Raw genomic sequence first — 19,930 nt, 5'->3', positions numbered from 1 at the left:
ACAAAATAAATAAATAAATGCATACATGATATGATGTAATGTTCAACTTCTCGGCTTCTGTCCTGTACCCATTCCAGCAAGAAAGTGGTGCCTATCTGTTATCCATCCATTAACCTGAATAGCACAATTAGAATATGTAAAGAAAACCTTTATCCTAGTTGCAGCGTTTGAAAGGACACTTTTGGTAGTGACGGATACCTTTATTGTTAAACTTTATGCGCACAGTGGTTTTCCTATTTTGTGTAGTTTGAAGCATATGCTAGGTGTGGCTATGAATATTCCGATAGACCCTTATTCTCGCTTATATGGTAATTTTATGTTTATTCATTCCATGTGCATGACTAGTGGGCTGCTTTTTCAACTGTTTGTGAGAACATATTAATTCTGTTGGATGATTGGATGCTTATCAGCATTCAGTAGCTTGTCCTAGTGCATGCCCTCTAACTTGGGTAATTCTGTTGTGGACCTGCCGCTGGCGTTGAGAATTGAGACCACCATTACGTTGTGTGAAGATACCATAATTGCTTAGGGGCCGCAATGTGAACTTTCATTATATGACTATTGGAAGCGACCGTGGCCTAGTAGGACACCATAGCCTCTTGTTCAAGTGTTGCAGGTTAATGTTATTCTTGGACTTGAAATCTTGCTCATGCTATGCATTCTAACTGCAGTTCAGAACGAGTGAATGCATGGACAAGCAAAAAATGTTGTAACTCTAGCACCATAGTTAAATTTGAACACAATCATACTTTTTTATTCAAGACGTGACAGAGACAGACACCATAACCATAAGAAATATTTATTCCAGGTAGTTATACTTGTAATGGTATTGTCTCAAAAGAAGCTTTGCTTCAATAGTCCCCCACCTTTGCGTAAAAGTGTACAAATATGAAAGCGATTGATTAATACTTTGACCTGGCCTAAAAATATATAATTTTGTTAGTCCAAATCGACCAAGGATTTTCTCAGTTTAACTCCTTTTATTTCCTAGGAGCACTAAAAATCAGTGTCTTATTTTCTCAAAGTATGAATCTATTATCATATCCAGATTGCAGGACTTAACAGAGATCACTTAGTTTTTCAGGTTGTGCTAACTCCCACACATTTGGCCATAGTTATGGAATACGCTGCTGGCGGTGAGCTATTTGAAAGGATCTGTGGTTCTGGAAGATTTAGCGAGAATGAGGTATACGATATTCATCACAATTTATGATAATTAATAGTTACATGCATGCCATTGTATTGATGATTTATCGACTTATTCATTCTTATCAACAGGCTAGGTTCTTCTTCCAACAATTGCTTTCTGGAGTTAGCTATTGCCATTCCATGGTACACAACTATTTCAAATTAAGTTACAAGAGCAACCTAGAAGTAGCACATAGCACATAACCATATCCTGTTACCACTGCAGCAAATATGTCATAGAGATTTGAAACTAGAAAATACGCTCCTGGATGGGAGCGAAGCACCCCGGCTCAAGATATGTGATTTCGGTTACTCCAAGGTAATCCATAGCAGATTATGACATTTATAATCACCTGCTTACTAACTAAGCCAGTATACTTACCCATACATCTTCTTTTCAGTCCTCTGTGTTGCACTCTCAGCCAAAATCGACCGTCGGTACTCCTGCCTACATCGCCCCTGAGGTCCTTTCTAGAAGGGAATATGATGGAAAGGTAATTTCTATTTACTGTTTCTCTTGTCAAGTGTTCATGATCCTTCACCTGAAACCTTCAAACATCACTGTGCAATTCAGGTCGCTGATGTCTGGTCCTGTGGAGTAACACTATATGTGATGCTTGTCGGCGCTTATCCTTTTGAGGACCCAGACGAACCGAAGAATTTCCGCAAGACAATTACTGTGAGTTCATCCAACAATCAGCTGCACCATATCCTCATTCCATTTTGCTTCACTCAGCGCATGCCATTAATTATGCTTGGGAGTAAAAGTTTATAAGATCCTTGCAGAGGATACTCAGCGTACAATACTCGGTACCTGATTACGTCCGGATTTCGATGGAGTGCAGACATTTGCTGTCCCGGATTTTCGTGGCAAACCCTGAGCAAGTAATCCCTCTCCCCAAACAGCTATGTTTCCAAACAGAAACGCTGAATACCTGCATTCTCACCAGCTACTTCCTGCAGCGAATAACCATCCAAGAGATCAAGAACCACCCGTGGTTCCTCAAGAATCTGCCGATCGAGATGACCGACGAGTACCAGATGAGCCTGCACATGGTCGGCGTCAACGCTCCCCCGCAGACCCTGGAGGAGATCATGGCCATCATCCAGGAGGCGCGGATACCGGGCGACGGTTCCAAGTTCGCCGGGCAGCTGTCGGTGCCCGGGCTAGGGAGCATGGAGCTGGACGACATAGACGACGTCGACGCGGACGTCGAGGACAGCGGCGACTTCGTGTGCGCGTTGTGACGAGCAGGCGTGGCGGTTCCCCTTGGTGGTGTGGCCTTTGTGTTTGTAATGTGTTCATCCTTCTGTTGTGTCGTTTGTTTCAGAGGGTTGCGCTGTGCTGTTGTATGATTACATCTGTTTTCTGTAACCGTTGTTGGTAGTGACGCTGTGGATAAAATATAAGTATAACTACACTTCCATATGTGTTTGGTGTCCTCAGCTGGATTCCTGGTGATTTGCTTCTCATTGTGCTTGAGCAGTTTATATTACTCCCTCCGAGAAGTTGTACTAAACCAGCGACAAGTATAATATGGGTCGGAGGGAGTAGGTTTTTTGTTTGTTTGTTTGCGGGCAGCAGTTTATATTAGTTGGAGGGATCGTCCTAATTGTTGATCCATCTTGTGTTCATCCTACTAGATGACCAGTTGCGCCAATGGCGCAAAGGCCAAAAGCAAGTCATGTATTGAGAGAGTGTACATTAATATTTTTCAGACACATTTTGAAGTGATAAATATTAGATAAAGTCATCGCTGCATGTTTGACCATGGCGCAAAAAGCGAAAGCGAGCCAAGCATACAAAGCATGTGTATGAGATTGATTTAGAATCAACTTAAAGATACTTATATTCCATTACATGAAAGTTCATGCTTAAAAGAAAATATTCAGATCACTTGGTAATAGCATACATTGGTTTTAAAAGACAGGCTATATTAGCATAGATGGATGGTGTATATAGTGCTTGTCCATTAACCATTGATTGAGTCTTGTACCTGCCGTCGGCAGGAAGAAAAGAACCTACGACCTAGGTGGACGAACAACCTAGCCACACACTGCAGACAGGATCAGAGGCCTATAGAGGAACAAAAAGAATCAAGCAACTGTGTATAAAACAATAATCAGATGGTACACTTTTCTAGCTATGTATAAAATACTTGATGTGTAAAATTTTGCTAACGAACCAAAGAAAATCTGATTCATCTCTTTATTTATTACTGTAAAACAAAGCAACACAATAGTAGGACGATACAAATTCACACACATGCATGATGGAATGCGTCGTTTGTCTCTGCTCTGCCTTCCTCCTCTCAAACCATCCACCGTGACCTGAACTTGAGAGTATAGTCAGCGGTGAAAAAGGTCTAAACTTGAAACAACAAATGTCAGCAAGACCCCAAGGCTTGAAGTTTTGCATGTAATAAAAAACCAATTCCCAACTATTTTTGCCCAATCATCCCAAACAATCACCATGTATTTTAAAGAGAAATTCAGTCCAAGCAGCTTCATCAATCCTTCAGGTGCATAATCAATCACTGTAGTGTTCTAGCCTTAAGAAACTGAAAAAGAAACAATCAAAAACAAAAGTAAAAGTAAAATCATGTGTAGCAGCAGGAAAAGCAAAACTAATCACATTCTGTCATTCTGACCTATCATCTTTTAAATCAAACTACACAAGAATAAAATTATCTAACAGAACATGAACACCATGTGTCCTATTCAGAGCGGTACCAAAAAGGAGAGACATCTTCACTGCATATATATGCTAGATAATCAAAAATTTGAAAGCATCTTAGAGGAAGCCCTCACTAAGAACCTTGGCAGACGTTCATGAAGTTGCGCCTACATTAGCTACATGACCGACAATTACTCAAATTTGTCGTAGTACACAAATAACACAGTTGAACAACAGATAAATAGGAAGAGACATACACGAATTGCAGTCAGATTTACATGCCTGCTGCTCCTCGACACTGCAACCCTTCCTCAAGGGCCGTCATGATTTGGTTTGCTTGTTTTGTTTACTCCGGCTATTCATTGTTGGTGCTGGATTTTTATTGTCTGCATTGCTGCATAAGATGGATATTTGCAACCGTAAATATTTCAAGGGAAAAATTGATTTGTGAGATTATTTTCTATAGGATGTGAGAAGCAATACTTACTCTTGCTTTTGTCTTTTGGGAGGAGTACAGTCCTATTCCTTTTTTTGCGGGAAACGTTCCTATTCCTGGAGCTGCATTCAAAAATATTGTACATATGTACTGCTACTGCATGAGTGGATATAGAAGAATAGATAAAAAATCAACAAAAACAATATAGAGAACTAACAAAAATTGCAGGAAAACTAATTATGCCTGCCTTCTTTTAGATAATATAAGATAGTTTAGGGGCTAAACCAACTAATCAATAAAAAGGAGAGCATGTATATAGTTCATCTAGTTATTATGAAACATGTGCTTTATAAGCATATGAGTGTTGTGATATCTGTCAGATTTTTCAGATTAGAAGGCAGTGTTGCATAGCAATGAAGCAAAATTTTGCAACAAAACATTGTTGAATACGTGTTGCTTTATAAGGGGTATCTTTGTAGTGCCACTTAAAAACTGCAACATGTATTAAAAACCGCAACAAGGTTCTTTTAAATGCTTAACCAGTTCTACTTTCAGTTCAGCATACAAAAGGAACGAATAGGAAGTGGAGTAAACTAAAACAAATTTTGATAAAAAATGATGCTAGTGGTTGCTTTGGTAGTTCAACTGCTTCACAGAACTGATTAAATCTGAGAAAGTTATTGGTTGCAACGGAAATGTGACATTATCCTACACACCTATATTAAACATCAAGTTAGCATGGCATATATTTACACAGAAACAACACAACATCCTAATTGATAATTTCTTTCTTCCTTATAGTTCTAATTTTGAACATGGCACAATGGTTTATTCCCCATTTTAATTTTATACTCGAATTCAAATTCAATCTGTGACACGCATGTTTATACGCCCAATCTAAAATCTGAGAAGAGCGGAAAAAGTGAGGAAGTTCCCTCAGTTATCCCAAGTTTCTAGCTAAATGGAAGGTACATGAAAAAAATGCATTGCTGGAGTCAGAAGCATGAAATTTAGCACAATCCCAGAATACAAAGTTCATACCATGGTCGTCTTGTTTAGTACTCGCCATTGTAACCCCAGAATGCAAAAATGCATTACTATCTTGCAAGGGCTTGATCGACCATAGTGTTGCCTGCTCATAAACAGCCAAACAGGCTCAACCCCAGAAAAACCTCTGCTCTGACAAATGGTAAAAATCATTTCATAGGTGACTCAAGTTTTACCCCGCCTGCAAGAACTGAACCTCCTCAGCAACATCACAAATGTAGGACAAGACATGTAAGTGACATTATTTTGAGGATGAAAAAAATGTATATATATATATATATATATACATCAGTTGAGAACTGATTATATGCCTTTAGATTCAATAACTCAATAATCCTATAAAGATATTAAGCCTAGGAGCCCTTTGTAGCAGAAGAAAGCTTCACATACATGATAGCCTATTTGTAAATCAATATAGCAAATGCAACGAGTAGTACACGTGTGAGGTCAGTGTTGCTTGCTGGCAAGAAAATGGAAGCGGAAACATGTGAATAAACATTAACTGTATACATGTGGCATTACTAATATTTTTTGCCTTGGGCAAACCTGTGATATGGAATTTAATCGTTGGAACCATATATGAACTGAACAATGTGCATTGTCTAAAGCTAGCACAACATCTCTTCCTATGATATGGTTCATATGTATTCAACCAATTCAAGCACTCGAGAAATTAACTAAGCACTGGACCCTGATCATAGAGATCTTACTTGCGTATGTCATCGATGAGACCAATAACTCCCTCAAACTGAGATCATCATCCAAATGCATCCAGGCATGCTTAATGACCTATACTTGGAGATGCAGTTGCTTCTGATACTCAATGGCCCATCAAGAATTGATGCCTAACCCCGCAGACCAACGCAAACATGAACCCATTAATTTCATCACAAACATAAACGCAGCAGCACCAAATTCAGGGACAAAGAAAGAAGGAAAAATGGAGTGACCTTGTTGGAATTGGGTAGCAGGCTCTGCAACACCTTCAGTCTTCCAGCCGATCGACCCAGGCAACGATCAACCCCGACAAGCAATTAATAATTAGCACCTCAAGCAGGCAATAAGAGAATGGCAAGATGGGTCATCAACTTCTCGGAATGGTTGTGCACCTCAGCGGTGTTGACCCGCTTACTGTCGCAACCCCCATATAAATAACTACATTCAGATTTCCACAATGAAGTCTATGCAATTCTTGTTGGGTAGGCGGCGCTAGACTCGAGTTACATGTTCTGATGGCCCTGTAAATAATTAAGCATGGTAGTGAGAATGCAATATATAGAAAACAACACAAAATTAATCTAAAAATACTATAGGGCAACGACATTTTCTCTTCAGTTAGTCAGAGGTTTATGTACCGTGGGAAAAATGTAGCAAGGAAACGAAGCAGATCGTACAATCTTGCATATAAGGGGAGGGAGAGGTAGCAGGAGCAGAGGGAAACAAGGTCTGTAAGAAGCTCACATTGGCGTATTAGTATTAGCTGCACTCGCCACTGCCCGACACACGATGAGAAACATAGAAAACACAACAACCCCGACGAATCAGGCACTGAACTAATGGAAGACCAAATGGGCTAAAACTGCTTGCTGGGTTTAGCAGGAAAAACATGTGTCAAGCATAGCTAACAAGCATGATGTAGTAGCAAAAATAAGCACTATTATTATAATAGTATAGCATGACCAAAAGAAGCATTTCCATGCCTAAAAGAAAAGGCATCAAATAGGTAAAATTAATGGTTCAACAGTGCGGGAAAAAGATAAAACATCTCTCTATAACAATTGGTCACATCAGGCGAGACTATGGAGCATTAATGCATTATGAGTACAGGAACACATCCTACTCATTACATTTGATTTTATTTTCCAGTTGAAGTATGCCCTTTTGTTGAGCCCTACAGAATTCACAAATTAATCTACAACTATGCGAAGAGGTGGCTACCTGGTGGCGTCGACTGGCCGTGATGGTGGTTCTGGTGGGTCCCCGATCTGGCTCGGACGGACGGCTGCTCCACGGGTGGTGAACGGTCAACACGGAGAGCACAACATACCACATACACCACCCGATCAATCTAGAGCCTGAAAGAGCATCTGAGAACGCGAAAGAAAAATTGCAAGTGAGGAGAGGAGACCATCAAATTGCAAGTGAGGAAAGGAGGAACAAAGTTGGTAGATGCTCACCAATGCCGGCGCTCCTCCACAAATTTGCAGCTTTCCTCGAGCTCTCATCTGTGGGTAAGTCGCTCAACTGCATCGTCATTGCCCGCATCAGTCGAGCCGGCAAAAGCTGAAAATGAGGAACTAAGCACCTCCCACATTGTCACCGGCAACGTCCTCCTTGCTCTTCTTGTTCCTCTTCTTCCTCTTTCATTTCTTCTCACCCTTCTCACCCTCCTCTTTGATCTCAGGTACCAAAGTGCCTGCACAATCACTACCATCAATAAAACTGTACTACAACCACCCATAAACAAGCGAGTATGAATTAGAACTAAAAAGAGGAAGGTATATTTACCCTATTAAACCCCAACCACTTCACGTAAGTACCAAAATCTGTTAGCCTAATTAACCTAATAGCCTAACATTAAGCCCTCAACTTGGCAAATAGTTGAACATTTACCGCAACCATGTAGATCTAATAGCAGCATTCCTAACTAATGCCAATAAATAAACTACCACTATTTTCTCCCGTAAATAAACCACAAACAATTAACATAAGCATGAAATCCGTCACCCTAATTAACCAAATAGCCTAACACCTGATGTTTACCACGGCGATAAAAAGTACGATGCCAACAGCCAGCGAGGCGAATCGAGCGTGCAGGATCATTTTGAAGCCACGAGGGCGCTGGATGGGCGGGTACTCTAGCGGCTTTTATATGTTAGATCTATTATCATCTGATGCATGCAAAATATTCTTTGATTACACAAGCAATACCTGTATTTTTCCTCAACAATTGTTTGAGATATCCATTGACCATAAACTCAGCAACAGTTGCTAAGCTTCCATCAGGATCACCACAAACAACGCCATAAAATGGAACTACATTTGGATGGTGAAATGAGTCGAGGATCTGAGCGTCTTCCCAGAAATCCGCTATTTGCAAATAGATCACAACTAAAATCCAAACTCTTTTCACTGCTTCTTAAATAAAAAACTAAAAATGAAGCTCATCTCATTTGCTCCTCTCACAAAGAGTACTCAGTTTCACAAATAACCGAATAAGGAAGCAACCAGCAGCAGGTAGTAGCACATGGCAGCAACACAAGCAACAACAGCAGCCAGTAGCACATCACGGCAGCACAAGCAGCAGCAGAACCAGAACAAAAGAGCACTGAAGACTGAGCACATATATAACAAGCAGCACACACATCTAGGCATCTAGCAGCATAAGTAGTAGTCGTAGCCCACAAAGCGACAACACAAGCACACGACATTAAGCGAACAAGGGAAAAACTCACCCTCTTCTTTTCAAAGAAGTCACAATCCAAATAAGCGAACAACCATGGGGTCTCCTTATTAGTTATTTTACAGCCTGCAGAATCAAATTGAAACGACGAGCGTTGCATTAAAGGAAAAAATCAACCACGATTCATGGGTTAATGAGTCACCTCCATGGTAGGCTATTTAAAAGCAAAATCAATCATTTACTGTTATCAACGAAGGGAGAACAACTACAGATCTGGATCGTTATAGATTTGAGAAATACCTGCTCAGGTAGATTGTTAGTAGCAGATGTTGGAGCTGGGGAAAGTTGGTCATATAGTTCTTCATTATCCATTGACCCGAGCAGCACCCTTGGAAATCATAGAAACTGCGAAACAAAAAAGAAAGAAACCGGTTAGAGCTAAAAAAAATAGCCTATCCCAACTTCACTGGATATGTAGATTCCAAAGGGAAAATACAGCTGGATAGCAAGATCCTCATGAGAGATTTGTAAACTAAAACACTAAAACAAAATAATAGTCTATTAAAAAACAACTGCAGACAACTCAACATCAAGATGATCAAGACAAACAAACTACTAACCAGACCATGTATGATTGCGCAGCTAATTAGACATCTATATAAAACAGATCAATGCAGACAACTAAAACACTAAAACAAAATAATAGTCTATTAAAAAACAACTGCAGACAACTCAACATCAAGATGATCAAGACAAACAAACTACTAACCAGACCATGTATGATTGCGCAGCTAATTAGACATCTATATAAAACAGATCAATGCAGACAATTTCTATTTCATACATCTCAAGTTCTACTTATTATGCTACTTCTTTGAAGCTGTAAGTATGTTTTGTTTTAGCTCTTTACTTATGTATTCTCACTATATCACTCTCTTCTCTGCATCATCTCATGTTCTTGTACTTCTGCTTGTCTGTACAAGGCTACAACGTATGGTTTATCATGTCTAGAACTGATTGTGTCTTGCTTTCTCTCTATCTATTCTCAGCTAGAAAGTGTAGGATTCATACTCTTTTAACTCTGCAAATCTTCTCTCTATTCTAATTTCTTAGTTACTCTCTCATTCTTTTTACTCTTAAAACTATGACTTGCTGTTCTATTCTATTCTTCGCTGCTGCTCTCTCTTCTAAACAAGTTTAATCTCTCTTATTACTTCGTATTTCAATAGTCAAATAAGGAGCGCGTCCTGAGATCCTCTCTTCCTCCTGCAGGTCTACTTCCTCATCCTAACACGGAGCAAATCATGGCACAAGCAATCATGGCAGGAGGGGGGTTAAACGGGATCTGACCTAGATCGGGGAGAGAGAAAGAGGAACTCATCGCGGTGGCCGGCCTCCCTCGCACCATTCGCCGCTGGGCCGTCGTTGTCGGGGAGTACCCCAAGTGCCAGTCCACCCCTGGTGGGGATCTGCTGCATCTTCGAGCTCCGCGATGCCCACGAGCGCCGCCGCCATTGCCGGGAAGCTCATCTCCGCACCCGGGGCGGACGAGATGCGGGGGGAGGGGCAGAGGAGGAGGGGACGGGGTGGGAGGAGGAGGGGGCGGCGATGGGAGGAGAAGGAGGGGGCGACGAGGAGGGGGAGGCGAGTGGGACGGGAGGCGGCAGCGAGGGTTTCTCAGCGTGGTCGGCTGTGATTTATATCCCTGCATGTAAAAAGACTAAAATGCCCCTGGCGGGGCACGGAATTTACAGGCGGTGGCACGAGTACTGTTCATGGCGATGGCGATTTAAAGGCGACGTGGCCACCTTCGCTGTGACTACCTACCCCTTCATCCTTTATAAGTTAGATGCTACTTTTTGTTATTACGATCTCACCCGGTTTTGTGCTGATGCTATTTTTACAGGGGTTTGTACTACTATTGTAAACTACTTTAGTATTGCAATTTAAAAACCTAGTATTGAGTATTTCCCTTTTTTTTAGGGCAGCTAGAATGTTCAAATTTATTTTTGGGGTAACTAGAGTATTTCATGTTCCAAACCAAAAGTAAAACAGAACCACACCTCTCTGGACCAAGCAGATTAGTTTTTTTTCTGAGAAACTCAAGCATCTTTATGTTTTTTTCTATTGAGAATCATGAGCTTCTTTATGTTCTTTTGTTGAAATCAGCGTCTTTATTTATGTTTTTTAAGTTTTTTAGGGGAGTTTTTTTAAGTGAGCTTATTTATTTATTTATTTTACGGGCATAACGACACTTTATTCATATAAACTCATTAGAATCATTACAGCATAATGAAGTTGAAGAAACCACACATGCCTTCCAACTCCTAAAGATAATGAAAAATTAGATACGGTACCAACCTCAATGTTTCGAGCCCTACTTTCATGCACAAACTTACAATCTACAAATTCTAGTGATCCAACACAAATCCACTGAATAATTGTTGCATGTCTCCCGCCTTGACGCGCTTCAATGTCTTTTAATCACAGTGGCACAATCCAAAGAAATTAGGACCTGAGAGATGTTTAAGTTTGTTGCCAATGCCACTGCCTCGCGACATGCAAGAGCTTCTAGCTTTGGCACATCAGTTATATCCATGAAAGTAATCGACAACGAGCCCATGTAGTTATACCCATCACGATAAATCATAGCAGCAACACCTCTATCTCCATGTCCAGTTGTCTACCCACAACACCATCAACATTAATTTTCATAGTACCTTCTTTATTTTTAAATTCTTTTTTGAGGCAAAGTTTTTTTTTCTTGAAGAACAACACACTTTATTTCATATCATAATTTTAAGGGCAATACAAAGATGACTTTATTTATTTCTTTTCAGGCAACCTTCTTTATTTATATTTTTTAGGGAAACCTTTTTTTAGGATGTGTCTAGTGGGTGGCCGGCTGCCCACTAGTGCAATCGAGCGGCCGGCCTAAAAAGTTAAGCCCTGTTCCCACGCGGTACAGAAAAGGAAGGGGACAGACGGCCACCAAACCGAGACGATGGAGCGCTCAATCCAGAACAGAAAAGACGATCCCCACATGGCCAGTTGTCCCCACGCCCACTCGCCCCCACGTCCCAGCCCCTCCCACGCCCGCTCGCCCCCACGCCCCAGCCCCTCCCATACTACCTTCTTCTCCACAAAAGAAAGGGATCCAAGGCTCCTTCTTTCTCCTCTTGTACAGCCGCCATGGCAGCCCAAAAATAAAAGAAACTGTTTCAAGAAATTGATCTAAGGGCAGGGTGATCAGAGCCATACCATACAGCAACATCAGGCAAGTAATTACTCTCTGCCCCTCTTCAGTTCTCCTCCTTCTTGTACTGCATCTGTAAACACCCTTCTCCATGGATTTATCAGCAAATCCATGGAGAAGTTGCTTCAAAAGAGGAGTGGATCTGCCACATCACCCCATTGTCAACATCACACCACCCCCACCTCCTATGAGTGTATCTGCATACTAAACATGGTTTGAGATCAAAACTGAACATGTTTTCTAACATACATGCCAGGCAAGTTTCCCCTTCCCCCCTGGATGTGTTCAGCAAGCCAACTAAGACATATTTTCTGTCCAACTAAAATATGATTCTAGCCAACTGAACATGCATGCTTGCCAACTGATATATGCATCCTGGCCAACTGAAACATCTATTCTAGCCAACCGAACACATTGACTGTGCAACTGAACATGCATGCTGGCCAACTGATATATGCATCCTGGGAAACTGAAACATCTATTCTAGCCAACTGAACACATTGGCTGCGCAAGTGAACATGCATGCTGGCCAACTGATATATGCATCCTGGGAAACTGAAACATCTATTCTAGCCAACTGAACACATTGGCTATGCAAGTGAACATGCATGCTGGCCAACTGATATATGCATCCTGAGAAATTGGAACATCTATTCTAGTCAACTGAACACATTGACTATACAACTGAACATGCATGTTGGGCAACTGATATATGCATCCTGGGAAATTGAAACATCTATTCTAACCAAAACCAAAAATCTACAGTACGACAGCTAAAACACAAGAACTTTTGTGAAAACCACACAATGATCAAATAGCAACTTCTCCAGCAATTTGTGCAACAGAGAAATAAACAAGGCTAATGAAGCCACAAACCATATTAAAATAATCACGCATATATTCTTGTCCCACACATATATTCTGGTACCACACCTATTGCAAAGCTATAGTGTAAAAATATGTTCAATATACTATAAGTAAAAATAGAAACGGCGATGAAAAACAGATATCTATAGTCTGTCATCCAATTCTTCTTTCTTCTTTCACCTGGATTTTCCATCTCAATTGTAGCATCAAATTATGTGCAGAAAAATTTGAATCAGCTCCTTGCCAACAGGAACCTGCGGATCATTGCAATAAACAGAGGAAAAAGTCAGAAAAACTTTGTAGTAAAAACAGTCATGTGCTTACCACCTATTTACTGCAAATTGTGCAACTGACGTAACAACTTTGTGCAAACAAAAAAATGCATACCTGTTATAAACATGTAGCTTTTGCAACTAAGATTGTCATAATGGTGTGCAACTGCTTGCTTATTATGTTTTTAGGTTGTGTGAAACACTCTTTCATGATTAAAACTGATGACATCACTTCCTTCTTTTTTTAACCGGGTTTGTGCTGATGCTATTTTTACAGGGGTTTGTACTACTATTGTAAACTACTTTAGTATTGCAATTTAAAAACCTAGTATTGAGTATTTCCCTTTTTATAGGGCAGCTAGAATGTTCAATTTTTTTGGGGTAATTAGAGTATTTCATGTTCCAGACCAAAAGTAAAACAAGACCACACCTCTCTGGACCAAGCAGATTAGTTTTTTTTCTGAGAAACTTGAGCATCTTTATGTTTTTGTCCTTTTGAGAATCATGAGCTCCTTTATGTTCTTTTGTTGAAATCAGCGTCCTTTATTTATGTTTTTAAAAGTTTTTTAGGGGAGTTTTTTTAAGTGAGCTTATTTATTTATTTGTTTTTACGGGCATAACGACTCTTTATTCATGTAAATTCATCGGAATCATTACAACATAATGAGGTTGAAGAAACCAGACATGCCTTCCAACTCCTAAAGATAATGAAAAATTAGCTACAATACCAACCTCAATGTGTTCGAGTCCTACTTTCATGCACAAACTTACAATCCACAAACTCGAGTGATCCAACACAAATCCACTGAATAATTGTTGCATGTCTCCCGCCTTGACGCGCTTCAACGTATTTAATCACAGTGGCACAATCCAAAGAAATTAGGACCCAAGAGATGTCTAAGTTTGTTGCCAATGCCAGTGCATGGTGACATGCAAGAGCTTCTAGCTTTGGCACATCAGTTATACCCATGGAAGTAATCGACAACGAGCCCATTTAGTTCCCTAGATGATCACGACAAATCACAACAGCAACACCTCTATCTCTATCTCCATGTCTAGTTGTCTACCCACAACACCATCAACATTAATTTTCATAGTACCTTCTTTATTTTTAAATTCTTTTTTGAGGCAGTGTTTTTTTTGAAGAACAACACACTTTATTCCATACCATAATGTTTAGGGGAATACATCCCCTTCTTTATTTCTTTTTAGGCAACCTTCTTTATTTATGTTTTTTAGGGGAACCATTTTTTTAAGGGACCGTGTGAAGCATGTGCGGGCATAGGCCCATTTTACACGTTAGGCCGGTTAGTCTTTTTTCTTTTGAGAAACTTTAGGCCGGTCAATCCTGCCCAACCCATCTGCGCTGAGAATGGCCCAGATCAACCGAGCAGCCGCAGGCTGGACCCTAACGGCCCACTCCACTTCTCCCCGACGCCCCCGACCTTTATAAGCTCATCACATCTTCCCCACGCACGCATCCTCGCCCCCAAACCCTAGCGCCCGCGCCGCCGCCGCCGCCGCACCACCGCTCCCCAGCTCGCGGCCCGCGAGCTTGCGCCGCAACTTCACCATGAAGGTACGCACCTGCTCCTCACCTCCCGTCGTGCTCCGATGCGATCTGCGTTTGTGCGGGCGCCTGATTCGTGTTATTTTTGCGTTGGTTTCAGTTGAACATCGCGAACCCCACCACGGGGTGCCAGAAGAAGGTGGAGATCGATGACGACATGAAGCTGTGAGTGTTTCTCAGCCCCACATTCTTTCTTTAGACCCGCGTCGTGTAGTCACCACACCACTCTTCGAAATTGCGTTGCTATTCAGTTTGGATCCTTGTGGCCGGCCTGTATTAGTTTGGTGGACTCGGTTAAATCTGTTGTCTTGTGCATCTAACACTTGGCGTGTTGGCTGTGGAGAATCTAATCTGTTACATTGTTAGATTGGATTTGTCGCAACTATTATTTGTAGGAAACTAGAATCATGTTATGCTGCGATTAGAATCATGTTGAGAACTTTTTCTGCTGTAGAGATCTTGAATAATGATTAGAAGCTTTTGCTGTTGTTGAGAACTAGAATGGAGGTTCTGTCAGCGTTAAGGTGGTTGTTCTTGTAACAGTTTTGATAACTATACTATGTCACAACAGTCTTTGTCTGTATGTTGTTCAAACGTAGCACATTTAATGTACATGTATACTTGAGCACATACAAATGCATGGTTTGAATTGATTGTGTACTCTTAACCTATATATATGTGTTCTGAGCTAGCATTAGTGCAAAACAGAGGGCTAAGCATAGAAACTACACCCATCCCACAAATTCATGTTATTGCTACTTGTCTGTGGTGCAGCCAGTTATGTCTGATGATTTTCTCTCTAGCATAGTATCAGTTAACAACGAATAGTTTCAACTATCTTGTGATGCTCAGTACTGATAATTTTGGGGGAACATGGTAAACTATGTACCCTGTGATACCATGAACAATGTTGAGTTGAGGCTTTTAGTAGTCAACGATCAATATAGTAGTAGGAATTTAGTCTGTTGTTTGTCAGAATAATAACAGTTGGGAGTTTACCCTCTGTTTTTTTGATAGGATATCTAATAGTTTCATATAACTACAGGCGGAACCTCTATGACAAGAGGATCTCCCAGGAGGTAGTTGGTGATCTTCTGGGTGAGGTAATCTACTGGCAAGTGATTTCATCACACTCAACCTGCAGCTGATATTTTAGTAGTTTTGATTAAAGATATCTATCATTTTCTGTTTCTCAGGAATTCGAGGGCTATATCTTCAAGATCATGGGTGGCTGCGATAAGCAGGGCTTCCCAATGAAGCAAGGAGTGTTAACTCCTGGGCGTGTTCGCCTTCTGCTTCACAGGGGTATTACACTATTTTCATTGTACTTCTCGCAGACATTTTCTCTCTCTTAAACTATAACTCTTACCTTTTTTTCTTTTGCCTCGCTTCCGTAGGCACATCTTGCTTCCGTGGACATGGCAGGCGTGTTGGTGAGCGCCGGAGGAAGTCTGTCCGTGGTTGCATTGTCAGCCAAGACCTATCTGTTATCAACTTGGTGATTGTCAAGAAGGGCAAGAATGATCTGCCAGGCCTGACCGACACTGAGAAGCCCAGGATGAGGGGACCCAAGAGGGCTTCCAAGATCAAGAAGCTCTTCAACCTTGGCAAGGATGATGATGTACGCCAGTATGTCAACACATACCGCAGGTCCTTCACAAACAAGAAGGGTGAGCTTTCCTTGATTTGTTTGCTTACTGATGAATTATATTGTGTTACTTTACCCTCTTATATTGTTCTTGAAGAAATTTTGAAGTCTTAATATCATAATGCTTGTCCGGAGCCTGCTAAAGAAAAACATCCTCTACAATTCACATTGTGTCTTTAATTTACTTGTTTCTTACGCAGACAATATTGTTTGTTATTTGCAGGCAAGACCGTGAGCAAGGCTCCCAAGATCCAGCGTCTTGTGACACCCTTGACCCTCCAGAGGAAGCGCGCGAGAATCGCCGACAAGAAGAAGAGGATTGCAAAGAAGAAGTCAGAGGCTGCAGAGTACCAGAAGCTGCTTGCACAGAGGCTTAAGGAGCAAAGAGACCGCCGGAGTGAGAGCATGGCCAAGAGGAGGTCCAAGCTTTCTGCTGCTACCAAGGCTCCTGCTGCCTCTGCTTAAGATGTTTACAGTCTTTCATTAGTTGGACAAAACTACCCTCTACTTTCAGCTTTCTTGAGTTGGTAGTTGATGATATTTTGCATGAACATGGGTATTTATCGGCTGGAGTTTGTTACTGGAATTCTATGTTAGTTTCTACTCAAGTAGAGCTGAAAGCAATAGGTCTTATCATCTGTTTGAAATGTTCTAGTACTTCAATTTGCTCATTTATTCCTAATTTATCTGTTGTATACAGTTTATATTCTGAATGAAATGTGTCTCAGGTTAAATTGCATCTATGGGATGGTATATTGTTACAATCGGTTGAATTGAGTGGACGGTTACACCTTCGCCCTCACGGTTGCACCCCACAGCAACTTCTAATTCGAGTCAGTCTGTTGGTCTCCTAGTTGTAAATTGGCTTGCTTGCTCAGCAGATTGGATTGAACAATAATTAGTACTGGTGGCATTTAAGCGAAGTAAGGGTGCGGTGCAAGTCGCCTGAAAAAAACATTTGGGTCAGTCGATTCGTATCAGCCATCGGATACAAAACTGACGGCCGAGATTGCATATTCAACCTCCTGCTCATCTACCACTTTGCGTACTATCGGCCGAACCGCCGGCTTCCACCTCCCGCACCAGCCGGGCCGCCCCGCCCTTCTCCCAACCGTGGCCCAACTTCGATTTTCCTCGGCGACATTGCACTACCGCCATTCTGCCGCCCCCACCCCAACTCTAAGATAGATGATGGGTAGCCCTCCGGCGAGTTCCTTCCGGCCTTCCTGGCAAACTCTCAAAATCGACTTACCCTAAATTCGAATTTCAGTCGATTGACATTTAGCTATTGTGTAGAAGTAATATAAGGTACTTCCTCCGTCCCAAAATAAATGTCTTACTTTAGTGCAATTTTACATAAAGCTAATACAAAGTTAAGACACTTATTTTCAGACGGAGGGAATGCTTATCTCATTGACTTTGTACTGGCAATAGGAAATGTCGTATTAGCCTGAACTAAGTCATCATACGAAAGAGAACGAAACCGACTCCAAATCAAATCGGACGCCGTGCGTTCTGCATTATATACTGGCCAAGCAAAGTAAAATCACCACTAACAAACTGTACCTGAACAGTAAACTAACCTATGGTGTTGGATGATTAGAGGGACTGTGGTATCCCTAACCCACCAGGGTTTAAGTCCTGGTGCTCGCATTTATTCCTGGATCATTTCAGGATTTCCGGCGATGACATTCAGTGGGAGGAGACGTTTCCGTCGTCGACGAGGTGCCTACGGTGACTTCGTAAATTTCAAAATGATATGTCGTCTCAGTTTTTCAGAGGTGCTCGTAGGTGTGCGTGTGTGCGTTCATAGGGGTGTGAGTGTATGCACGTGTATAAGAGCGCTTGCGTCTATACTGTGTCCAATAAAATTGTACATGTACGTACGTCTTCTGGCCTGGCTCACAAGTCGACCAACAAGTAGACGGATTCTGTGGAGATGATGGCCTGGCCGACCAACAAGTCGCCGCAGTCCAGTTGTGGCCCGACGGAGCTCGCCGCCGGCCTCACCAAGCGCCTCGCCGACAAAAACCGTAGCGCCAACCTCGTCTTCTCGCCACTATCCATCCACGCGGCCGTCGCGCTCCTGGTGGCCAGCACCCACTGGGCACCCTGGAGGAGCTCCTCCGCCTCCTCGGCGTGCCAACCCGGGACGAGCTCGAGGAATCCATCTCGCGCCTCGTGGGCGACGCGCTCCAGGACCTGTCCGGATCCGGCTGGCCGGGCGTCGCGTTCGTGTGCGGCGTGTGGGTTGACAAGCGGCAGCCGCTGAAGCCAGCCTACCGCGTGGCCGTCGCCGGCGCGTACGGAGCGAAGGCGCGCGCACTGGATCTCCAGGAGGACCCGGCGGGAGCGGCACAGTGATAACACACAGTATAGGAGATCACAACAGTTTTCGAGGGTAGAGTATTTAACCCAAATTTATTGATTTGACACAAGGGGAGTCAAAGAATATTCTCAAGTATTAGCAGCTGAGTTGTCAATTCAACCACACCTGAAAACTTAATATCTACAGCAAGGTATTTAGTAGCAAAGTAATATGATAGTAGTGGTAACGGTGGTAAAAGGTAAATGTAGCAAAAGTAATATTTTTGGTGTTTTATAGTGGGGATAACAGTAGCAACGGAAAAGTAAATAAACGAAGAACAATATATGGAAAGCTCATAGGCAATGGACCAGTGATGGAGAATTATGCCGGATGCGGTTCATCATGTAACAGTCATAACCTAGGGTGACACAGAACTAGCTTCAGTTCATCAATGTAATGTAGGCATGTATTCCGAATATAGTCATACATGCTTATGGAAAAGAACTTGCATGACATCTTTTGTCCTACCCTCCCGTGGCAGCGGAGTCCTATTGGAAACTAAGGGATATTAAGGCCTTCTTTTAATAGAGTACCGGACCAAAGCATTAACACATAGTGAATACATGAACTCCTCAAACTACGGCCATCATCGGTAAGTATCCCGATTATTGTCACTTCGGGGTTAACGGTTCATAACACATAATAGGTGACTATAGACTTGCAAGATAGGATCAAGAACTCTCATATATTGATGAAAACATAATAGGTTCAGATCTGAAATCATGGCACTCGGGCCCTAGTGACTAGCATTAAGCATAGCAAAGTCATAGCAACATCAATCTCAGAACATAGTGGACACTAGGGATCAAACCCTAACAAAGCTAACTCGATTACATGATAAATCTCATCCAACCCATCACCGTCCAGCAAGCCTACGATGAAATTACTCACGCACGCCGGTGAGCATCATGAAATTGGTGATGGAGGATGGTTGATGATGACGATGGCGACGGATTTCCCTCTTCGGAGCCCCGAACGGACTCCAGATCAGCCCTCCCGAGAGAGTTTAGGGCTTGGCGGCGGCTCCGTATCGTAAAACGCGATGATTCCTCCTCTCTGGTTTTTTCTCCCCGAAAGTGAATATATGGAGTCAAGGTTGAGGTCGGTGGAGCGTCAGGGGGCCCACGAGGCAGTGGGGGCGCGCCCCCACCCTCGTGGACAGGTGGAGGCCCCCCTGACGTGGATCTTCTTTCCAATA

General features: G+C 42.1%; 2 protein-coding genes and 1 long non-coding RNA gene across 6 annotated transcripts in view; 2 read left to right on the top strand and 1 right to left on the bottom strand.

Moving 5' to 3' along the window:
* The window catches only part of LOC123187909 (serine/threonine-protein kinase SAPK2), a 4,721-nt gene extending 2,104 nt beyond the window's left edge, over positions 1-2,617 (top strand). The window contains exons 3-9 of the mRNA XM_044599904.1: positions 1,085-1,186; positions 1,279-1,332; positions 1,415-1,507; positions 1,590-1,682; positions 1,763-1,867; positions 1,975-2,073; positions 2,152-2,617. Of these exons, the coding sequence (XP_044455839.1) occupies positions 1,085-1,186; positions 1,279-1,332; positions 1,415-1,507; positions 1,590-1,682; positions 1,763-1,867; positions 1,975-2,073; positions 2,152-2,436 (831 nt within the window). The 3' untranslated portion in view covers positions 2,437-2,617. The remainder of the gene's footprint in view (positions 1-1,084; positions 1,187-1,278; positions 1,333-1,414; positions 1,508-1,589; positions 1,683-1,762; positions 1,868-1,974; positions 2,074-2,151) is intronic.
* A 762-nt stretch (positions 2,618-3,379) lies between these two features.
* On the bottom strand, positions 3,380-10,442 carry LOC123187912 (uncharacterized). 4 transcript variants are annotated; one of them, XR_006494234.1, is made up of 11 exons: positions 10,102-10,442; positions 9,052-9,156; positions 8,804-8,877; positions 7,526-7,764; positions 7,287-7,435; positions 6,299-6,586; positions 6,059-6,193; positions 5,343-5,529; positions 4,353-4,423; positions 4,123-4,259; positions 3,380-3,749 (listed from the first exon to the last, which is right to left on the bottom strand). It is a non-coding gene; the product is annotated as an uncharacterized lncRNA (long non-coding RNA). The 4 variants fall into 4 exon arrangements; XR_006494233.1 differs by having other exon boundaries at positions 5,343-5,538; positions 6,059-6,586; XR_006494231.1 differs by having other exon boundaries at positions 6,059-6,586.
* A 4,080-nt stretch (positions 10,443-14,522) lies between these two features.
* On the top strand, positions 14,523-17,103 carry LOC123187911 (40S ribosomal protein S6-2). The gene is made up of 6 exons (XM_044599905.1): positions 14,523-14,725; positions 14,817-14,881; positions 15,762-15,819; positions 15,913-16,021; positions 16,114-16,386; positions 16,588-17,103. The coding sequence occupies exons 1-6, from the start codon at positions 14,720-14,722 to the stop codon at positions 16,827-16,829; spliced, it is 753 nt and encodes a 250-aa protein (XP_044455840.1). The 5' UTR covers positions 14,523-14,719; the 3' UTR covers positions 16,830-17,103.
* Positions 17,104-19,930: the final 2,827 nt, after the last annotated feature.

This window comes from Triticum aestivum, chromosome 2A, assembly GCF_018294505.1.
Source record: "Triticum aestivum cultivar Chinese Spring chromosome 2A, IWGSC CS RefSeq v2.1, whole genome shotgun sequence".
In the NCBI taxonomy this organism is placed as follows: Eukaryota; Viridiplantae; Streptophyta; class Magnoliopsida; order Poales; family Poaceae; genus Triticum; species Triticum aestivum.
The sequence above is the reverse complement of the archived record's forward strand: the minus strand, read 5'-3'. Positions and strand labels throughout refer to the sequence as shown.

Bases quoted from the DNA above. Each gene is read 5' to 3' on its own strand.
- LOC123187911 (XM_044599905.1), top strand. The intron at 14,882-15,761 runs GTGAGTGTTTCT...ATATAACTACAG, and splicing joins ATCGATGACGACATGAAGCT to GCGGAACCTCTATGACAAGA. The intron at 15,820-15,912 runs GTAATCTACTGG...TCTGTTTCTCAG, and splicing joins TTGGTGATCTTCTGGGTGAG to GAATTCGAGGGCTATATCTT.